This window comes from Athalia rosae, chromosome 3, assembly GCF_917208135.1.
Source record: "Athalia rosae chromosome 3, iyAthRosa1.1, whole genome shotgun sequence".
In the NCBI taxonomy this organism is placed as follows: domain Eukaryota; kingdom Metazoa; phylum Arthropoda; class Insecta; order Hymenoptera; family Athaliidae; genus Athalia; species Athalia rosae.
In genome coordinates, this window is record NC_064028.1 from 23,802,386 (window position 1) to 23,816,661 (window position 14,276).

General features: G+C 38.9%; 2 protein-coding genes and 1 long non-coding RNA gene across 5 annotated transcripts in view; 1 reads left to right on the forward strand and 2 right to left on the reverse strand.

Moving 5' to 3' along the window:
* On the forward strand, positions 1-9,019 carry LOC105686874 (ATP-binding cassette sub-family C member 4-like). 2 transcript variants are annotated; one of them, XM_012402083.3, is made up of 17 exons: positions 1-140; positions 2,735-2,851; positions 2,951-3,061; positions 3,146-3,524; positions 3,688-3,819; positions 4,065-4,256; positions 4,337-4,645; positions 4,743-5,195; positions 5,266-5,571; positions 5,640-5,759; positions 5,820-6,414; positions 6,493-6,723; positions 6,796-7,032; positions 7,141-7,403; positions 7,491-7,936; positions 8,025-8,154; positions 8,242-9,019. In XM_012402083.3, exons 2-17 carry the CDS (start codon positions 2,778-2,780, stop codon positions 8,398-8,400), a joined length of 4,137 nt encoding a protein of 1,378 aa, XP_012257506.2. In that variant the 5' UTR covers positions 1-140; positions 2,735-2,777; the 3' UTR covers positions 8,401-9,019. The 2 variants fall into 2 exon arrangements, with proteins under 2 accessions (XP_012257506.2, XP_048508662.1); XM_048652705.1 differs by lacking the exon at positions 1-140 and having other exon boundaries at positions 2,776-2,899.
* LOC125500308 lies at positions 2,125-3,768 on the reverse strand. Its single transcript, XR_007277627.1, has 2 exons — positions 3,634-3,768; positions 2,125-2,633 (listed from the first exon to the last, which is right to left on the reverse strand). It is a non-coding gene; the product is annotated as an uncharacterized LOC125500308 (long non-coding RNA).
* Positions 8,684-14,276, reverse strand: part of LOC105686875 (sphingomyelin phosphodiesterase) — an 18,799-nt gene continuing 13,206 nt past the window's right edge. Inside the window, exons 2-11 of one of the 2 annotated variants that reach the window (XM_048652706.1) lie at positions 13,284-13,412; positions 12,974-13,182; positions 12,266-12,562; positions 11,784-12,176; positions 11,513-11,685; positions 11,054-11,416; positions 10,771-10,963; positions 10,424-10,608; positions 10,153-10,338; positions 8,684-9,667 (exon numbers count right to left, since the gene is read on the reverse strand). In XM_048652706.1, coding sequence (XP_048508663.1) covers positions 9,598-9,667; positions 10,153-10,338; positions 10,424-10,608; positions 10,771-10,963; positions 11,054-11,416; positions 11,513-11,685; positions 11,784-12,176; positions 12,266-12,562; positions 12,974-13,182; positions 13,284-13,412 — 2,198 coding nt within the window. In that variant the 3' untranslated portion in view covers positions 8,684-9,597. Of the gene's footprint in view, positions 9,668-9,829; positions 10,339-10,423; positions 10,609-10,770; positions 10,964-11,053; positions 11,417-11,512; positions 11,686-11,783; positions 12,177-12,265; positions 12,563-12,973; positions 13,183-13,283; positions 13,413-14,276 lie in introns of those variants that run through there. The other variant, XM_048652707.1, reaches the window with a different exon arrangement.

The following is a 14,276-nucleotide window of genomic DNA, read 5'->3' on the forward strand; positions in this document are numbered from 1 at the left end:
TCACGATCGTTGTGGTATCGAAGTGTTAAAAAAAAAGTTTGATTTGAAAATATAACGGAAATTTCACATCGGTCCAGCATCGTCGAGTCCTCTCGATTTTTCTTCCGGTCAACTACACATCCAGTTCGATTCAACTCAAGGTACCTGTATACTTTCAATGTGATCCCCTAAAACGAATATCATACATTTTCGATTTGAATCTCGAATTTTCTTGGTTTCTTAATTTCTTTTTTTTTTTTGCTGTGGAAACAGACCGACTTCAAAGGGGTAATATTTCGAAAATTCAGGCAATTCTGATGCTTTGAAAAATTGAAAGAAATTTGAGTGGAGTAATTGAATAGATATAAGGGCGCAGAAATTATGAAAAACATATCCGAGAGCGTATGAAGATTTCTCGCGGAAATGAATAATTATGCTGTTCTTTGGTGTTTGATTAATGCCTTCATTTGCAGAAGTAGAATGATCGTAGGTGCAGGTTCTATTTCTGAGACTGGTTATTATCGACACATTTATCAACGACTGCATCGGCAGCGTACAGTATTGTATTGTTATGCATATTATATTGCCTATATTAATCCTTCCGATTGATTTCCGAAGATGCGACGATTGTACGTATCAGCTTTTCAATGAAAATACCTTGAAGTTTCGTTATAAGTTGTAGTTAATCTTGAAAGAGGTGCAGCTGATCATTATACATTTATGTTGATAAGTATTGTGAATTTATGCAATGACCATTAGGTGATAGCAATGGCAAGAGTTTGCTATTTTTGTAAGGTCGTGACAATAAATTTCTGATAATTGTGTAACAATGTACATACCCCGACTATCAACACCGGAATTTTTTATATATTTTGTTCTATGTATGCACAATTCATGAGAGCCATGTGCGATATCGAGCGCTGCTTATATCACCCATAATCAACACGCGATCGTGCAATAAACGTTAAGATAAAGTATGAACCGTAAATTTGGAAAACGCTTATGAAGTACGAATAATGTAATCTTCAGAACGTCCACCTCTTTGATACGTTATTTTTTACGTTTCTTCACTCATTACGATACGTATAATACTATCGGAAGGTTTTCTAGGAAAATTTTCATGCACAATTCGTAACTAATATCATACGTAAAATTTATGTAATCGTTTTTCTCTCATGTTTTTCCTTATTGGCTCAAACAAACGAAGCACAAATCAGTCACAATTATTATTGACAGAACTATCCATATGATGAGAATAATTGACCGATCTATAATTACGGTTGAATTACAGTACACTTGTGAAACTTTGAATTTATGGATTTTCAATTCTATTTCTGTCCAGCTTACTTATTTTTATCCTAAAACCGCAGGCGATTCCTTCTGTTCAATGCCTTCGCGCCAATTTGATCGAATTGCCCCCGGAATTCGAACGAATTTCCTCTGCAACTTCTTGACTCGAGTTACACACGACGTTGATTAATCGCGCTTGCTTCTGTTTATGTAATAAATTTACTACTTCTATTTTGAATAATTATGCAGAATAATGCATTGACAGGTTCCGTATTCGTGTAATCATATAAATTGAAACATTGATTCGCCAAGTTTGAAAAGCACACTTGTAACTTTTCTTCAATTTCTCTACACCGTAGAACACACGTGTCGTGAATCGAACCCCCCGTAGAAGTTTTAGTTTACAGAATAATGTAGAACTGATAATGGTGATCAATTTAGGGGGTGGAAAAAAAAAAATTTGTCTTTCCAAAATAATTAAGGTATATATATACATATTATATTAACGTTATAATTAAGATAACCGTGTATAAATAATATACGACAACGACGTAAATCTGTACTCGCGAAACGGGGAGATTGGCGAAGGGAAGGAAGAGGGGAGCTACAACCGGTTATGGGAAACCGGTAATGCTATTTTTCACTTTTTTTACGAGGGATTTTAAGTTCAGTTTTACATTCGACTGTTCACCGTCTTTGGTTTTTTTTTTTGTTTTTCTAAGCTATTAATATTTCTTCGTGTATCTTTGGGGCATCGAAGAAACGTCAACCCTCCGGTTTCATTTTGTCACCCCGAAAAAAGAACCCTCGATTACCGAAACGTGTATTATAGGATCGGAGGCGACTTCACATTTATTATTTTATTAATAATTTATTTAACGTCCATATTGAGTGAAAACGCGGAAGAACAAAAGGAAAAACTAGCTTCCCAGAAATCACTGCAACATATACAATAAAAAAGTTGTAACGGAGATTCTACTTCTTTTATTTCAACGTTACGTAGGAGGTAAAACCTCGTACTAGATCCGCAATTTCTTAATAACTAACCAACGATTTCTAATTCTTATTATTTTCTCTGTTATTTCTCAATATTAAAGTTTTTCCTCATACGTTCGATCAACGTCATTAACCCTACAATGAATGACGTATACCGCGAGATAAGTAGTCGCAGAAATCTGATTCGCCAACGACTGAGCCGGAAATTCCAGTCAATTTGCATACTTGTATCAAATTCAAACTGAACCCTTGATTTGGAGCAGCTGTATTAGGGAACGGATTTTTATCCTGTAGCTCTGCAGAAGTGATTTCTTTTCTTTTCCTGGATGTGAGGCCGATCCCGTACGATCCTGACATGTTGTCCTCATCTGTACATGCATGACAAAAATGAAAAACATTTGGAGTCTAATTTTAGCCGACCAAATCTGGTTCAATTTCTTAATTTCTTGTTTCCCCTTTTTCCTTTCAGTCTTTAGATCGCATCAGGGATATAAAATCGTTGCGTGGCTGATATGGAAACCAAGAAAACACTGACTCAAAGGAATCCCGAAGAAAAAGCAAATTTTCTTAGCAAACTCGTCTTCGGGTATGATTCATCTATTCTCCGTTCATGAACCAATGAAATATATCGAAGGTAAAATTATTCGGGAATAACAAAACGCGGATTAATATTCGAAAACTTTAGGTGGACAGTTCCAATTTTTCTTACTGGGGCTAAAAAGGAATTGGATGTTACCGATTTATACGATCCTTTGAAATCCGATGAATCCGAACGTCTCGGTGACCGTCTTGAGCTGTGAGAATATCTCTTACGTATTCGAAAATTCAACACGATATTGAGCGAAAAGATGTTCTTGAATCGAATAATTTTTTTTTTTAGCGAATGGAAAAAGGAATTGGCAAAAGCTGAGCAGGAATTAACGCTCGGTGCCGATGGAAAAAAGGGGAAGTCGAGCAAACCGAGTCTTACGAGGGCGTTAGCGCGGATGTTTTGGGCTCAGTTTATGCTCCAGGGTCTTCTTCTTCTTTGCCAATGTTGCATCGTCTACATTATACAAGTTATAGTACAAGGATGGATAATCACATATTTTTCCCCTGGTCAAAGACATTCGATATCGTACAACGACGTACTGCTTTACGGCGGATATCTCGTCTTCTTTACATTCCTTGTAGTGCTGCTCGGTCACCATACCAGCCTCAGAAATCAACAAATTGGAATGAAAACGAGGATCGCCTGCTGCTCGATGATATACAGAAAGGTGAGCGATAAATAACGTCCGATACGCCACCAGGCGTCGTTTCGTCGGGATATTTCTCGCGGACGAAATTGCTCCATGCTGATATAATATTCGGGCTTTAGGTGCCTACCTGCGATACCGTGACGAAAGAATTTTCAGGATTCTTTTTTATTTCGTTCTTCAGGTTCTGCGCCTCAATCAAGCTGCAGCGAGTGGTACCGCTGCGGGTCAGGTAGCTAACCTTATGAGCAATGACGTTGGTCGTTTCGATTTGGTTTTTATGTATCTTCATCACGTATGGATAATGCCGATACAGGTATGATAAAATTGATTTCACACGAGATACTTGAATATTTTTTTTGTAATTAATTTTGGCCACACTTTGATTCCATATATTTTTCTAAACACATTAAAAAATTTCACACGCCGCGATGATAGATCGACGAGAGATCATTGAAAATCGAAGTGATTTGAAATCATCGAAATTTTTTTAAATCCACCAAAACAATTTCATACACACGTTTTCGGAGACGTCAGCTATGACCATTATAATTCTCGTAGATTTTGGTCATGAGTTTTGTGATGTGGCAATCGGTCGGCGTTGCTACAATCGTCGGATTGGGCGCTATGGTGTTGCAAACGATTCCGATCCAGGGATATTTGAGTCGGATCAGCGGAAGGCTCAGGTCAAAAATCGCTGTGAAAACCGACGAACGAGTTCAACTGATGAGTGAATTGATTTTTGGAATTCAGGTAGATAACGATCCGTGAATAATGAATCATCATTCCGGCACAATAAACACTATTACAATGATTTATCAACGTATGCGCAGGTAGTGAAGATGTACGCGTGGGAAAAACCTTTTGAGTCCATTGTAGCAAAAGTCAGAGCTTTCGAGATAAAGTTGATAAGCTATACTTCATACCTCAGGGGTATTTACTTGAGTATAATCGTATTCTCTGAACGAGTCACGTTATATTTGACGCTGATAACTTTTGTATTGATGGGAAACTCCCTCACCGCTCAAATAACATTTGTATTGGCGAATCTATTCAATATACTACAACATACTTGCGCGACGTGTTTTCCACACGCTGTAATAATGGCAGGTGAAGCCGCCGTATCATTAGAACGATTGTCGGTGAGTTTTTTTTTTTCTACCTCGGTGTTTGCATAATTTACTTGTTTTCCATTGTATAACCGTTTGCCTTGTACTAACTCTCCTCGTATCGTGCTAGGAATTTTTGCTTCTCGAGGAAGTGAAAAAATCCGATTCTACCAAACCAGATCACCGAGATGGTACCGAAAAATCATCTGTGGCGATTGTCTCGTCTAGTCAAAAAAAAGAGGAAGGTATCGGAATCGACATGATAAAAATATCAGCTAATTGGGTCTACGGTCAACTTCCCCCAACTTTGTGTCAAGTCTCAATGACACTTGAAGGCAAATCTCTGTGCGCCGTTGTGGGATCCGTTGGATCGGGTAAATCATCGTTGCTGCATCTTTTGATGGGAGAGCTTCCGATCGGTGCCGGGAGATTAAAGTTTTTCAGCGGAAAGGATCCGAACAGCAGGATAAATTCTGCCGATATTAAAATTTCTTACGCTTGCCAAGATCCTTGGCTCTTCTCCGCTTCGATTCGAGACAATATACTGTTCGGAGAAACTTACGACGAAGATCGATACAAAGAGGTAATGATTCGGCACCTTGATCGAAGAAAAAAAAATCCTCCATCGCTAATCGACGGTCCGTTTGCCTCAGGTTACCAGAGTCTGTGCCCTGCACAGAGATTTTCAACAGTTACCCGACGGTGACATGAGCTTCGTTGGAGAAAGAGGGGCGGTTCTATCCGGAGGGCAAAAGGCGAGGGTTAATCTTGCGAGAGCGGTTTACAGAGACGCGGATCTGTACTTGTTAGATGATCCTCTTAGCGCGGTGGATCCTTGCGTGGGTCGTATACTGTTCGACCAATGCATAAACGGATATCTGAAGGGGAAAACTCGCATTTTAGCCACTCATCAGATTCAATATGTCTCTCAGGCGGATCATATAGTTGTTCTGAACCGGGTGAGCACTGGGAAGTCGAAAAGAAAGAAGAGTCATTCGAATGCGGAGACTGACCTTTTTTATTTCAGGGCAACGTCGAACATCAAGGTCCACCGAAAGGGCTGGAATCTGATTTCAAGATGTTGGAAACCGAGGCGTCCCTCGAGCAGGGAGACGCCGTTTACATTGAAGAGTCGAGCGCGTTAGAGGTACTTATTTTAACGATTCGTTATAACGAATACCAGCGAAACGATCTCGTGCATTTTCAGGCGCGCACGCAGTCTGCGAAAGAAAATATCGACAATCAAGATGCAGTGGTACTGGCGCAGGTGGAAAATACGACGGGTTTGAGAGAAGTAGAAGCTGAAGAGGTCGAAAAGGGCAAAATGTCCAGTAAAGTTTGGACGGGTTATTTCGGAGCTGGAGGAAATATTTGTTCCCTTGGTTTTTTGATCCTGATTTTCATAGGTGCGCAAGCGCTTACGAGTGGTTGCGACTACTGGGTTTCCGTTTGGACCAATTTAGAGACCCTCAGACGCGCTTTTCAATATAACAAAACTCTCGCCACAACCGTTGCGGACAATGACAGCAAAATTATACACCACCGAAAAAATGAAACGTCCGATTGGTACTCGGAAGCTACCTACAACCCCGAATCACTTTTATACGATGAATTCGGTGTACTTCACTCTCACGTGGCCATCTACGTTTACACCTTGTGTGTCGTCGGCTGCATTTTGTTGACCCTGCTGCGAGGCATCTTATTTTTTGCAATTTGCATGAAGGCCAGTCGCCACATTCATGACAAAATATTTCTCAACTTATCCCAAGCCACTATGAGGTTCTTCAACACTCATCCATCAGGTTTGTAGATCGATTCGAGACTCTTTTATTTATAAACGTATCTAAATCCTGATCTATTATTTTTCTTCTTTTTATCAGGAAGAATTCTTAACCGATTTTCGAAGGACGTTGGTGCAATGGACGAGCTTTTACCTAGAGCGTTGCTTGAGGCACTTCGAGCATTTTCTGTAATGATTGGTAACCTGACTGTAGTCGCAATTGTTAATAACTGGATGATATTGGTTCTGACTGTCATGGCCTCGATTTTCTGGTTTATAAGAGTATACTATCTGAAAACTGCTCAGGAGATCAAACGGCTCGAAGGAATAAGTGAGTTGAAAATGCAATGAATGGGAAGAATCGGTCGAAAATGATTATCTACAAATGATATCTCAATCTTAGCAAAGAGTCCGATGTTCTCACACGTCACATCGACGCTGAACGGGCTAACGACTATCAGAAGTCGAGGTGGTCCAGTGGAGGCAATAATGCGAAAAGAATTTGATCAGTATCAAGACATTCATACCGGGGCTGCTTATCTCACGATAGCAACAGCAACGATGTTTGGATTTATTCTCGATCTCCTCACATGCGGTCTGATCGGCTGCGTTTGTTTCTCTTTCATTCTAATGGACGATGGTAAAATATCATCTGATGTCAATTACGCATCTTAATCAGTTTGAAATTCTCTTTTGCCACCAATGATTGAATTTTTACTTTTACTTGAAAAAAAAAAACGAAAAACAGGAACGACTCTCGGGGGCTATGTGGGACTTGCGCTTTCTCAATCTCTAATTTTAACTGGAATGGTTCAGCACGGAATGAGACAAAGTGCAGAAGTTGTGTCGCAAATGACATCGGTAGAAAGGGTCCTTCAGTATTCCTCATTGCCCAAAGAAGGGCCATTCACAACTAAAGATCCTCCCCCAGGATCCTGGCCTTCGAAGGGCGGTATAGTATTCAAAAACGTATCGATGCGATACGCGGAAAACAAACCACCAGTCTTGAAGGTAATGTTAAAAATTTTCACCATCACTCGAAAATCGTAATGGTCAACATCATGGTTGTTTTTTTTTTTTTTTTCTCATTACCATCAGAATATGAACGTGACGATCGAACCCGGTTGGAAGGTGGGAATAGTGGGAAGAACGGGTGCAGGAAAATCATCGTTAATATCTGCGCTGTTCTGTTTGGCGGGTGACGGACTCGAGGGTGAAATATCGGTGGATCGGATCGACACAAAATCGATAGGCCTTCACGAGCTGCGTCCAAAAATTTCCATAATCCCTCAGGAGCCAATCCTGTTCTCAGCTAGCCTTCGCTTCAATTTGGATCCATTCGAACAGTACACCGACGCTGAATTATGGGATAGCCTCCGGGAAGTGGAACTTGGTGACTGCGTACCTTCTCTAGAGTTCAAGGTCGCCGGAGGCGGAGCGAACTTCAGCGTGGGTCAAAGACAGCTCATATGCTTAGCTAGGGCTATTCTTAGAAATAATCGTGTCCTCGTCCTTGACGAAGCGACTGCCAATGTCGACAGAAAGTAAGATCATACTCAAACTGACTGTTTTCTGATATCGTTCGCAATTGATTTTTAGCTGTCTAAAATCATTGAAAATTATTTTCCACAGTACCGATGCCCTCATTCAAAACACCATTAGACGGAAGTTTGCAGATTGCACTGTACTAACGATCGCACATCGTTTGAATACGATAATGGACAGCGATCGGGTTCTTGTCATGAGCGGTGGAAAAATAATGGTAAGAAATGAACCGATTCATTATGAAATTTAGTGTGCGAGTTTACCTGGAGAAATTTTAAAAACCTTTCCCACATTGCCTCCTCAGGAGTTCGGTCATCCCTATTTATTGTTGAAAAATCACGGGTCTTACTTTCACGAAATGGTACAGCAGACGGGCAAAGGAATGTCCGAGAAGCTTACCGATATTGCGGAAGTCGCTTACTCGCAGAAATACGAAATCATCACGGATACTACGTATCTATAAGTTTCTTCAGGAACGTAAACTATGGAGAATTATTCAAATAATCGTCATCGTCATCAGCATAGATTTTAGATATTGCATATCTTTCATGATAATTACATCTCACGACCGCGATCACCGAGAATCTATAGTATTTAAAAAATGTAGCACCGTATAGAGTTCGATGCAATCTATCGATGTAGATTGTCATCGGTTGGTTTTGATATTATTATTTCTTTGAAGCCTTGTTTTCAATTATCGTATATGTTCGGCATATATTTAAGTGCTAACTAAAATGACAGACGTGTATTTTTGTGTAAATTATTATTATTATTATATTTTACACGAGAAATGAGTTTTCGAATGAAATAATATCAGTTAACTTTCAACAAAGACGAGAATGTTGGATTAGCAATAAATTTACTTTTTAAATTTTTCTCTTTTTTCTTTTACTGCAGGTAATAATAGAACATTTGCTTTGGGTATTAAATATAATTATACAAATGAATTATATTTACTTGAAGTATATGAAGAAGAAAAAAAATTTCCTATAAGTAATTAGGGTAATTATCAGCTGAGCTGGTCATCTTAGGATTACATAAATCATAGTAAAATTACATAAATAAATAATAGTTGCAAATCATGATATGTACACTTTTCTTTCCTTTTCTACTTCGTTTTGTTCTTTCATTTTTGTTCTAATAACATTTGAGTTGACGTATCCGATATGCTAATTCATTCATTCGGGTTATACTTGTGCTTTTGCATAACTTATTAGCACCATACGATAATTGATTAATTGATTAAGTAGAGAAACGCTCAGCGAGGTCAGTTTTGCAAACATTGTGCATAACTTAAATGATAATATCAGATACTTGAAATTCTCGTTATACGCGCATGTGTATCATATAACAAATAATATCACTTGAATTGTTAATTATTATAATACAACGAGTATTTCGAGATACAAAAAATGAAAAAAACTAAACAAAAAAAAAAAATCGTTATTCGCTAACAATTCGTTATCGTATAGATTTTAATTTTACAGTTACTTCGGGTGTAACAATTTTCTGAATCTTGTATACCCATTCAAATTTTGATCAAACAACGTCAGCTTCGCGGAGCTACTTATGTCGGTTCGAATACTTAGATTAAAACCACAGTTTGCGTTATTTTTCTGTCGTCTCGAATTCCGTTCAATTTTGTAATTTATTTTTTCGCTTACCCGAGACCTAGGACATATTTCGGTAAGTTGTAAGCAAATCTTGGAATCGCCATGACGACTGATACCCTGAAAATAAAAAAAAAACTATAATATTCAATTTATCATAATTGAACAATTTGTAACTTGAATTTGAGTTTTGTGTACTCACAATTGTGTTAAATTACCGTCTGATACCCGCCAGATGAAAATCCAATCACCATAGTACACATATTTAACGTAATCAGAATGTTTCTTACATGAATTTCCAAATTTATTTACATCAATCCATCACCAACCTCGTGTGAAACCATAATCTTTACAATAATGATGGTATTAATTTTTTTTTCGATTATGAAATGAATGATAATTGTGATAATGGTGAGATAATGAGTGCTATCCAACTTGGTTCCTTCATTTATGTTATATATAATTTGATATACATATAAAAGGAGAGTGGAAAATGAAATAAAATGTGATCAGATAGGGTTTATTAGCGTTATCATCACGTATCAACGTTATTAGTTTCCGCATCACCAGCATGGTTAGGTCTAAACCACCATTGTGGTACGTACGATAGTGCGAGACCGTTGTATATCCAAGCTCTCCATCCAGTTCTAGTTTCTCCGTCTATTCTGGATTCCAAACTCTGACAAAGTGCTTTCCTATCGTGACTCCTACCGCTTCGTAAATCGCAAAGTAAACGCTTGCGACACTCGTCATTACACGCGGGTCTGACCGGAGAATTTTTGTTGTAGTGCCTGGAAAGATTTGCAAGAAAAAAAAAAGGATTTCGTAGATGTTGCATGTTTTTTTAATATTCGGGAATCGCTTGATTTAACTCACTTGTAGTAAAGGTCAAATAGCGACGGTTCGTTAGTCATTTTATCGATCAAAGAGTCCCAATCACGGGGCAAAAGCGATGCCATCTGGTAGGCCTGACGAGCTGTGTACATTTTTTGCCATATTGGATAGTCGTATAGATTTGCTTCTTTCAGATTCATCACCCACGACTCGTGCTCGACGACCATCTAGAATATAGGAAAATCAAATTATCCTGATCCATCACAGCTACAGATTCCATTTCCAAAAAGAACACAGTTAAATATCTTCTCATTGATTGATAAAATATCTTTCAATTCGCGAAGTGGAGAAACTTGCTGCATGTTCGAACGCCATCTTGTTTTACTCACCCTAGTAGTTTTCGCATGATCGCCATCGACGTAGTATATTCGGTATCCGGGGTTCAGATCAATGTAAGGTGAAACTGATGGCCCTATGTATGCGACGCCAAGGGCCCTTCCAAGGTCCGTTGTATCGTAGAATAACTGAAACTCATCATAATGAGTATGTCCAAAGAACTGGGCAGTGATTGTCGACTCGTAACTAGATGAGAGAATGAAAAACCAAATACACAAAGATCAGTTACGCGCTACGAATATCCAACATCTGAATTCTTCACTTAGTCACACTTACCGATTGATTATGTGGTAATAATTCCTGGACCAAACTTTCAAGCAATCTGAATGTCCTGGCGGTATGTGTCCGATTATGTGAACTTTTTCACCGTTTATTTCAGCCCCCTGAAGTTCGTAAATCAACCACTGAAGTTCACTGACCGGATCCGTGCTGTTTATCAGTAACCACCAGTTCTTGTTGTTGCAATAATTCATGTTCACCGACAATATTCTGAACCCTGGTCTGACGAGAACAGAGTAAAAAGCCCCGCGTCTTACAGTATGAGATACTCCCGCAGGTAGCCATCTTCTCCACTCCTTATCAAGCTCGTCATAAAGCCAGGAGATACTGTTGTCTTCAGGTACGAAGGGCGGAGGGAAGCTATCGAAAATATGATTATCAATCGAATGCTAAAATTGCATTTTAATTCAAATTATAGAACTGAATAATGCGATCGAATCGTGAGATAAAGCTCACCTGTTTACGGGAGCACTCTCGTGATTTCCTAAAGCAGGAAATATCGGAATTCCAGGGAACATTTCGATCATTTGGGTAACGGTGTCGCGTAAAATTCGAAGATTCTCTTCTCTAGTTTGGTTCCATACGTCGTGAGGTGGTAAATCACCCGTCCATAAAATGTAGTCTATATCCTAACAGAACGAAAGAGAAGAAAAAAAATAGAATCAACATTCGAACAAAAGCTCTCGCCAACAATTGATAATATTAATTGTTTGAGTTCGTTGTTTACCGAATGTGTGTCTGCTATGTGTTTCAACATATGATCTACAGTTCTCTTGGGTGTATCGCACTTTCTGTAATCCCCCCATCTTCCGGCTGCTGCCGATGCCGTTAACGGTGCGCCGTTCGTTAGTCTACAGCAAAGAGGTTCGTTGCAATCAGCGTTTGTTCCTTCCTGATAATAGGGGTCATAGTGGGTGTCCGATATGTGGAGCACCTTGAAGGTCGGTGCTCCTTCGATAGGAGGAATCGGTGGTTGTATCGGCGGTTTGTTGACCGGAGGAAAAGCAACTTCCCATTCGTGTTGAGGATTATAAGCATCGTCGCAAGCATCGCCGATAACGAAACTACAAATCTGCGATGGCCCCATACTGATTTGCTTCAACACGTAGATGACTTCACCCTTAAACCAGAACACAAGAGTTCAGAAAAAATGCCATCTCAATTAGACTAGAATCTATTTTTCTAATCAGTTCGACCTGAAAAACTTACTCCAAAAAGCAACGTAACGCCCTGGCATACCCGGGGACTTTGTATCTTCAGCGATACACAAAATTGATATATGCTAGCCATTATTTCTTCCTCAGTTTTCCCACTTTTGATATAATGCTGAAGAAGTCCAGCGCCGACTTTGCAAGCTGTGCAAGAGACCTTCGACATTACCGATGTCTCAACTTCCATCATCACTTGCCTCAGATCCAAGAGCTTGAGTGCCTTGTCAACGAATCCCGAAAGATGACCAGACTTTTGAGAGGACTCCAAATCCCAGAGCATCCGGGAGTAATTGAACTGTTTTTTTTTTTTTGTTTTAAAATTTTTTTTCTATTAATTGGATATGATCCTCTTAAACTATGTATGTATTTAAATGTGAGAAAGTGCGCAGATAATTATACAGTGGTTACAGTGTTCAAAGTTGGTCTTGGACATTGCAGGTGAAAGTATTTTGATACTGAAAGTGAGAGTATAAAATATATAAACCGAAGGGGAAGCTTTAGATGCATACTCATATGTGTCTGACGGACGTTCGTGAAAGTTGATTCGCTAGGACGTATGAAGAAAGGGAGTGAAAAAAAAAAAAAAATCAATTTGAATATCAGAAAAAATCGATTGACTGGATACTTTTTCATCATCAAATTTTAATTTTCAACTGCGCAAAAAATTTAGCATGGAAATGAAAATGTGCTAGGCAGAATCTCTTACCCGCGAAAGTTGCTCAGGGTCATTATTTGTACCGTTTACGACAATTTCAACTATTGGAACTTCGTGCGTCGTATTGCTATTTGGGAGTAAAGGGATTCCCATCCTGTTCGCTATCCTTTCCTTTGCCATCAACCATTCATCAGCAAGTCCGGTCCAATTTGTATTCGCAATCTCCGCTTCTCTTTTCGATCTTTCTCTCACGGGAATTCCTAAGAATATGTTAGAAATTTTAGTTGAGGAAAAAATTGGCGATACTTCTTTGGCTTTGTCAAAACCGAAAATGTACTATCACAAGAAATTTTAAACTCACCGCACGTCGGCAGCCACTGCGTGGTGGCTAAGCATAGTAGGATAAGACCGCTGCATTTTTTCAGAGCCCATTTTTGATTTGGCATGCTATTTACGTTTTTTTTTTGTTGAATCTTTGGTATCACGTTAGCTGAAACAATTTCAAAATCGCGTTCAATATGGATGAATGAAATAATCAATTGAAAATTAAAATGATCTTATATTGCTCGCATGTGATACGATTTTATATGCAGGCATTCCACCGACATCGTACCCCCATAATTGTGTCACTGTTACAAGGAGGTAATTTATATTACAAACGGTGTTCGAGCCACGCCTACGGCCGTTTGTCTGTATAATTTCCCTATCTTAATCGTCCACCTTCCGCTACGTCGATTAATGATCCAAAAAAACATATCAAATGATCAACGACGATCTTATTCAATGCTTGCGTTATTTGGAGACAACTCTTTTCTCGTCAAGTCTTTGACAAACGAGATCTCCACGGGGACAAACTGTGCAGAGGGAAACATTCACGTTGAAAAATTGAAGCAACATATTCTCTTTTCTTTTTTTTTCCCTTCTCATACCCTACTTTATCTCACACTGTACGATATACCAAGATCCTCAGAAGAAGAAGAGGCCAGGAAGTGAAAAAAACAAAAAAAATTGATACTCTATAAAGGCGTCGAAAACAGGCGAAACTGAGACGTGGATGGCAAGTGATACACCGTTATTTGACCCATCGCGATACCCCGTTCGCGTTTCCGACTTGTGAATATATACATATATACACATACACTGTACGTGTCTCGTTATATCCTATATCCCTTTCCAAAGAACGCCTCGTACATCTCTTAATATTTCGTATAAAACGCTCGATAAAATCTTGTTTTGAATCTGCGATTGATGTAGATAAAAAAAGGTGCCTCAATGATAAAACCAGAAAGAAAATAATTTTAATACTCGTCTGATACAGTTCGGATGTGAATCATCGAATTACAGTTCTTTTTTC

Coding starts and splice junctions, on each gene's coding strand:
- LOC105686874 (XM_012402083.3), top strand. CDS start 2,778: ATGGAAACCAAGAAAACACTGACTCAAAGGAATCCCGAAGAAAAAGCA. Junction 3,525..3,687: donor GCTCGATGATATACAGAAAG/GTGAGCGATAAA, acceptor TTCGTTCTTCAG/GTTCTGCGCCTCAATCAAGC. Junction 6,724..6,795: donor CAAACGGCTCGAAGGAATAA/GTGAGTTGAAAA, acceptor TCTCAATCTTAG/CAAAGAGTCCGATGTTCTCA.